The sequence below is a fragment of the Corvus brachyrhynchos genome, unplaced genomic scaffold (genome assembly GCF_000691975.1).
Source record: "Corvus brachyrhynchos isolate BGI_N302 unplaced genomic scaffold, ASM69197v1 scaffold84, whole genome shotgun sequence".
Taxonomy (NCBI): domain Eukaryota; kingdom Metazoa; phylum Chordata; class Aves; order Passeriformes; family Corvidae; genus Corvus; species Corvus brachyrhynchos.
Window position 1 is genome coordinate 854354 of NW_008237434.1, and position 7744 is coordinate 862097.

Here is a 7744-nt window from a genome sequence, read left to right on the forward strand (position 1 = left end):
GCTTTTTCAGCTGCAGAAGAAAAGGCTGCCAGGGGTCCTGTGCTTTTACACGAGGTCGTTTGTGACTAGGAAACCCTCCTGTCACAGGTGTACGAACTATGCATAGCAGTTGTGTTAAATTTGTTCTTCCGAAATTATCGCCGTACGCTTTAAATGCTGTGGGCCAATCAGTTTGTCTGAGGGAAGGTTTTTTGTGCCCTTCAAGCATGTTTATCACCTTGATAACTTTTAGGTAGTCTGATGATTCCATACTAATCTTCAAGCCCAGGAGCTGTAGCTTGTGGGTAGAAAATGTGCTGGAGAACTGCCAGATTCACGGGCTGCATTTGTTGGTTTTGTAAGCCAGCGGGATACTTTATAAAAAGTTTGAGCTCCATCAGTGACCTTGAGGTTGCGATACTGACCTCTGTGTGTGTTCTTGGTCTAGTACTGACAATGGGAGACGTTGAGAAAGGCAAGAAGATCTTTGTCCAGAAATGCTCCCAGTGCCACACAGTTGAAAAGGGAGGCAAGCATAAGACTGGACCCAACTTGAATGGCCTATTTGGACGCAAGACTGGCCAAGCTGAGGGTTTCTCTTACACGGATGCTAATAAGAACAAAGGTAAACTTAAAGCTGCCCCTAGGGGACAGAAATATTCAGTTCTTGGTGATAGTTTTAAAAATCTGCCAAAAATTGAGTGGAGGACCAGAACATAAATGTTTACTATTTTGAACTTACTAATTTTTTTTTTTTTTTTTTTTTTTTTTTTTTCTTTTTACTTAGGTATCACTTGGAGTGAGGATACTCTGATGGAGTATTTGGAAAATCCAAAGAAGTATATTCCTGGAACAAAGATGATTTTTGCGGGTATTAAGAAGAAGGGCGAGAGAGCAGATTTAATAGCATACCTCAAAGTTGCCACTGCAAAGTAAAAGTTATCTGCTGCCTTATTTATTTCACAAAGGAGATGGCAATGGAAATGTCTGTGATGAGATTGGTTTTTAAACTTTCTATTTTTACATGTACTGTGTCTAACCTTAAAATCTGTCTCACCCATCAGATAACTCTGCTCACGGTGAGTCACGGGAGTACACACTTGTTTGGCAGCCATTAACTTAACAAAGACTATGTAATTGGGTTCAGTCATCCTTGATCATAAATATTAAAAAACAATAAATAAACATTTCCTGCCTCTTCATTGTTTAAAAAAAAGTGTAAATAATCAAATGAGTAATTTTCAGCAGCATAATAGCTTTGACAGCTCAGCTCTTTAACATGAAAAAGCAGGGTGGTTTTTGTCATCATCTGCCATACATCTTCCGTGACATTCAAAACAAAACAGCAAAGACTATGAAAAAAAATCCCAACATAATATTTTTCTAAATTTAATCAGTGCTAGGTGTTGCAGTATATATTAATCTGTCTAAAGCTTGTGATAAAAATGCATTTCATCTGATTTAAGTACTATTTGTGAACTGGCAGTTGTGCCCAGCAACTTGTCTTTTATCGAGGGGAAGCATGTTACCTAATTCATCCAGACTTTGACAACTGCATGCACCTATAAAGTATAACTCCCCTTCAGAAACATCTCCAGTTCTGACGTGTTATTGATGCCCTTTGCTCAGTAAATCTTCTGAGAACAGCCATTCTTAGTGTAAGAGAAAAACATCCTGTTCTGGGAATACAGGTGCTAAAGGCCAAGCTGAGAGTTATTTAATCTTCTTAATTCAGCAGACAAGTTCACCTAAGATCTACTGTTACAGGCAGCTTCAGATGAAGGGGAATGAATGTGCTGGTAGACTAAAAAATAAGACAAAAACAAGCAGTCTTCCTCTGCCTGGCTGTAGCCAATGTCATTACTTCTGAAGGTTCTGTTTCGCACATTGTAAAGCAGTATTTTTAATGTTTTAACTGCATTTTTTTCATACTGAGTTGTTCAGAAGAATGTATTTACTGTGTACCAACAGTAAGGCATAATTTGGAGCAATTAATACTGTAAATTAAAAAATAATTAAAAGTCTGGCTTGCTGTATGTGTATGAAATTAAGTGAAAAACAGTGGGAATGCAGAGCAAAGTTGGATACCCAGATTTACATCATTAGGAACCGAGACAAGGAAAAGCTCCACGTGGAAAAAGGTAGATGCTAATTGAGTTGGTGGGGGAAGTACAAATGTGGCAAAGCTCTTTGAGCAATGTGCTGTTCAACAGCATTTCTGCTGTGCTTCCAGAGTGAGACGGGAGAAAACTCAGGGTAACTCTAAAGTTGTGGCTGTGCTGTAGGATGGGCTGCATTTGAGTTGTATGGAGTAGTGTACTTAATGATGGAATTGCAAAGGGCTTTATTCAGAGTAAATGAGTGAAAAGACCTAAGATTACTAACAGTGGTCTCAGTGATTGCTACTGTATGTCTTGTGATTCTTTTTTCTTTCCAGACTAACCCGTAAACAGCATTTCTTGCAATTATGGGCACAGTGTTGACCAACAGCAGTTTTTTTACTAAAAGCTTCAGAGAGAACTTCAAATTGTAGTAGTCTATTACTGTTCCAATTTTCAGAAATGGTGTTTGTCATAGCACTTCTTTGGCTATGCAGAACTTAATTTTTTCCATGCCAAAGTCCCAATAGAGCAGTTGTAGATAGAGAATGTAGCTGTACCCAGCTCTACAGTCTTCTGAGATGATGATGGTGAAGAGAGAGTTGTGCATGGTGAGAGTCATGACACTTTGTTCTGTTAGCACCTTTGTGAAAGGAGACACTGTGATATCCAAGTTGCTCTTCTTTACAACTTTTTTCTTCTCCAGATCAATTAGGGAAGAGGATTTTTCAGTAAGGTGTGGCATTTAATTCTTACAGACTACAATTTATAACAAGTAAATTAACCATCATCAGAAAAACTTCAGGAGGGAGCAAACTTTGCCCAAAGTAAGCAAGGGGCACAATTTAGCTTGGCTCTTCAATCTATCTGTACAAAGACAAGCATTGCTTCTGCATAACACTAAAGACTGAGAAAATTGTACTTTAATTGTAGACTGAGCATGCATCCTTGTTTACATTTTAGGGAAAAGACCATTCTGACCTTTAAAATTTCATCTTTCTGTGTGTACAGCCCTAGACAGCAATGGCTTAAAAGTCTTGTTACAGTAGGTAACTAGCAGCCATTTGCCACTGGAGAAACAATACTATGGTGTTTCTACTCATGGATAAGCAAATATTGAAAGGGAAGGAGGTTAGATTATCACTTGGTGTTAGTGCAAGGGCTTGGGTGGGTTCTTTGCAGGGTGGGAAGGAGGTATCAAGATCAGTTATATATTCAAGCTTTAGTTCCTTGTTTCCTAGTTTATTTTATAGAGTAGAGGGGTGGGGTTTGCCTTTGTTTTGTGAAGTACCAAGTTTAATGTTTTTCATTTTGAAAGTGATACCAGTCTAGACACCTGGTATTTCAGTAGTTCCTTTACAGTTCCCAATGATGAAATCAAAACACCACTGCCAAACATTGCACCATCCCGTAAAAATCGTTCTTGGCCACTAGTTCACAGCTTTGATGGGGCATGCCTTTGACAATGATCTTGTGATATTTTCACATGTAGTTATGCAAATGAATGAAGATGAAGTTAATGACTGGAAAAAAAGTAAAATCCAAAAGTACAGCTTTTCACAATATGACTTCAAAATAAGTAGGATACTTAAAAAGCTACGATATTTATTAGTAGTACATCCAATTGAAATTTAGTGATATAGAAGCTCTCATGTTATTTAGAGTCTTAGCAATTCAAGTGTAACCACTCTACGAACAACGTGGGAAAGTTCCATTTGTTGCTGCCTGTACAATTGTATATAAGTGCTTCAGTTAAAGATCTGTTCATTTGGATAGATCTAGTCTTGTATGGGATTATGTAATACTTTCCTTTTTTTGGTATAAAGTACAGCATCAGTTTCTAAAATAAGTGCGGTACATGATCCTCCTCCTGTTCACAGGGGAGAACAAAACCAGCTAATAGGTAATAATTAGATATTCTAGTCTCTCGCGTATATCAAAGCCCACTGAAATGCACACGCTTACCTCTGTAGTAAGCCTTGTCATTTGCCTTTATCCAAAACACATCCTAAATCTCTTCCAGGCCCAAAGCCAAGAGAAGTCTGTTTTGCTACATACAGGATGAGTTGAACCATTTCAAACTGATGTCTTGAAAACCAGGTTATTCTGGGAGGTGAGCAGCCCAGAGCTAGCAGTAGGACATGTTAACCCTGCGAAAGGGTATGAAATCCTGTCCCTTCCCGGTGCTGCAATTGCTGAGTCAGGGCTCCACGTAGTTGTTGCTCTGCTCATGATTCAGAGCTTGCATGTAAGTACTTGACTGCTTTTTTCCAGGATTGTTCTTGTGATCTGAAATACAGAAAATTTGATAGTCACCTTTTGAATGATTGCTTTCTGCTTAGAGGTCAGTGTCACAACAGTTAAGAGAAGTGGGTGGTATTTGCTTCTGTAACACCATTCAGATTCACATCCTCAGTTTCCAGAAGGCTGCAATAACCAACAAACTGAACCTGTGTGCTGGGAAGAAGATTCTCTATCCATCTGTTGAAGCTGTCATGCAAAAGGAAAGCCAGAAACAAAATTAGCAAAAGAGGAACTATAGCACAGCGTTCAAAATACATACCTGGGAGCAGGGGAGATGTGTTCTTTCCTGGTTATTTATGCATTTAATTTTAAACCATCTTGGATAAAAATAAATCTGGCAGTAGAGATCAGAAGTCATTACTCTGCTGGTTTTACATCTCGTTAAAGCTGTTCAATGCAGCTTGCTTATGCAATGTGAGCCACTGCCTTGTTCCTTTCAGAATCACCCACTCTCCAGATCCATCTTCCCTTTTCTCCATGGTAAAGCATATTTTTGTGTGTAAGTCTGGGCTGTCCCTGTCTTACCCCACTACCAGTCTTCTGATCATGAGCACTCAAATGAAAAGCTGCTAGCAGAAATACTGAGCTTTATTCTCACCCTCACAATAATCCACAAAAATTGACTTCTGATGGCCCCATTCAGTTGTGAGTGTCTGGTGACAGTTTCTTTTTAAGATGGCTCATGGTTCTTGAGATATGGGACATTGCCTTTTATTGGTGTTTTTTAATTCTAAATTTTTAATAGAGCTAACTAAACCAGGTAGTTTTATGCGGCTTTTACCTGCACTATGCCTCAGGGATTTTTTTTACTATGAGATACAGCATAATTATATGAGCATTCCCTGATATATAAGAAGGATAAGAAGAAAGATGCACATACACTGCATTTTAAAAATACCGTGGTTGTCACCTATGTATCACTAGTACCCTCAATAATCTGGTGCTCTTACCTACCCAGATTTCATTGCAGGAATGTAACCAGCCTTTCCCTGGAAGTATGTCTCACATTTCTACTTCCACTGTCTCACATTTCTGCTTCCACTGTTGATTTTTTTTTTTTTTTGAGAACAGAAAGGAAATCAGATTTCTCCATACCTTGCCATGTTTCCTATAAGACTCCATCATTTTATTTCCAGTTATTCTGTCAGTTTATTTGATATTGATCACAGAATCACTGAATCATTTCAGTTGAAAAAGGCCTCCAAGATCATCAAGTCCAACCTGTGACCGACCACCACCTTGTCAGATGGACCATGGCACTAAGTGCAAACAATGTCTTGTTTTTGAACAACTCCAGGAATGATGACTACCCCTCCTTGGGTAGTCCATTGCAATGCTTAACAACCCTTTCCTTGAAGAAATTCTTTGTGATGCCCAGCCTGAACCTCCTGTGGCACAGCTTAAGGCCGTGTCCTCTCTTCCTGGCACTGGTTGCCTGGGAGAAGAGGCTGACCCCCACTTGGCTACAACCTCCTTTCAGGCAGTTGTAGAGAGCAATAAGGTTTCCCCTGAGGCTCCTTTTCTCCAGGCTGAATAACCCCAACTCCATCAGATTTCCATGTAGGACTTGTTCTCCAGTGCCCTTCTCTGGACATGCTCCAGCACCTCAGTGTTTTCTTGTAGCGAGGGTCCCAGAACTGGACACAGGACTTGAGGTGCAGCCTCACCAGTACTAAGTAGAGGGACAATAATTTCTCTGTTTGAATATTAGATATTAGATCTCTATTCCTTCCAGTGGTATTTTACAGGAAAGGTACCATGTTTTCAATTCCACAAATTTTTGCCATAGTGAATGATTTTAATTCTAATTCTCACATATAAATTGTCATGGGTTAGCTTGCCCATCTGGTCTTTCTCTTCTTCATTTCACACGTTACTGTTACAGTTCATACTTTCCATATCTGAACTGCATGCAGCTTCTTGTACTTTGCTATTCAAATGTAGTCTTTATTTAGACTTCTCTTAACTCTACAGTGGACTCTAAAATGTTACGAGGTAAAGACTTTACTTGAAGAATCCTTCTGCATTGTTTCAAATTTTTTTTGCTTTAAATTCACTGAAAAAGGTTCAGTTTCAACTGGATACCTACGAAAGTCTTTTCTTGTGAACCTCAGAAACATGCTTCCAAAAAGCAATGACGGGAGTGCTGAGAAACGTCTGTAACTGGCTGTGTTTGATCAGTTTCTTGCTTGCGCTCATTGAACAGGAGAGGGAGCCAATGCACAAAAAAGCTGCAGAAGAGTTGTAACACGCTCTTGAAGGTAATTTTGAAAAAACCTCAGACAGTCTGAAAGACGAATTTCATTTGTACACAAAGCAGTTTTAATGCAAGTGATCAGCAAAAAGCGCTGGAGGTGATTAGTACAGCTGAATGCAATAATATGTCTGCAATAAGTCTGTGGTATTCTGAAGTTTTAAACTGATTCATGTTTTGTATTTCATCAGGCGTGCTCAAGTTTGAAATAGCCTATTCAAATGGTAAAAGATTCAGCTAGAAAGCAGAATGTTTCTTCTGACTGCTCAAAAGAATCTTAAATCAAAGGTGGCAATCTCTTATACATATTCTGGCTTTGTTCCTATTGTGGAGCTCACTTTGATGTCATCAGTTAAGGTATTAATCTTGAAATGGATATAGAGGTAATATAGTTTCTCCACTAGCAGTTAGGCAGAAACGCTGTGACTTTTGTTAGCAAAAATGCACTTTTAAATCTGTTTTTAATACTGCTTTATGGATGGTGCTTGGTGATAGTCCCAAATTACCCTGAAAACCATGATGTTTTACAATACATGTGTATCTAAATACTAGCATTGATACTATATAAGGTCCTAGGAAAACTAAGATTTGTACCATTTAGTTAGAATTTTACTTAGCAGGGATATTTTTCATGAGGATATCAACGTTAATTTAACTATCAGTATGGATTTTCTGGCACATGCCAGACCATGAAGCCTTTGAAACTCTTCAAAAGACCATGCTGCCTTTTGTCCTGTCAGTTCATGATCAATGTGTATGTTACAAGTTAAGCTTGTTTTGCAGTGCCTAACTCTACCAGGAGCAGTCTGATCAGACATAAAAAATTTAGCTCATATACGTGTTTGCTCTCACTCTGAATTCTCAGAAAGATGACATCTCTTTCTGTACCAGCATCCAATGACACATCAGAAAAAAACTCCCCACAGAGAGATGCAATCAAAGGGACAGCTTGGCAGTTGAAAGATACTTCCACATCAGAAAATCTATCAAAAACATAGGGTAGTCTTCTACAAATGAACCGGACCATAGGATAGAAATCAAAATGACACAAATGAAGCACAGAAAGGGGAAGTGAAGTGGAAATTAAACAAGGTTAGTACAAGGTGAC

General features: G+C 38.8%; 1 protein-coding gene across 1 annotated transcript; it reads left to right on the plus strand.

The window, feature by feature from the left end:
- The first annotated feature begins 394 nt into the window (after window positions 1-394).
- LOC103613527 (cytochrome c) lies at window positions 395-2005 on the plus strand. Its single transcript, XM_008631325.2, has 2 exons — window positions 395-604; window positions 767-2005. Exons 1-2 carry the CDS (start codon window positions 436-438, stop codon window positions 913-915), a joined length of 318 nt encoding a protein of 105 aa, XP_008629547.1. The 5' UTR covers window positions 395-435; the 3' UTR covers window positions 916-2005.
- Window positions 2006-7744: the final 5739 nt, after the last annotated feature.

Excerpts from the sequence above, each read along its gene's own strand:
- LOC103613527 (XM_008631325.2), top strand. The coding sequence starts at position 436 with ATGGGAGACGTTGAGAAAGGCAAGAAGATCTTTGTCCAGAAATGCTCC. Across the intron at positions 605-766 it reads GGATGCTAATAAGAACAAAG|GTATCACTTGGAGTGAGGAT; the intron begins GTAAACTTAAAG and ends CTTTTTACTTAG.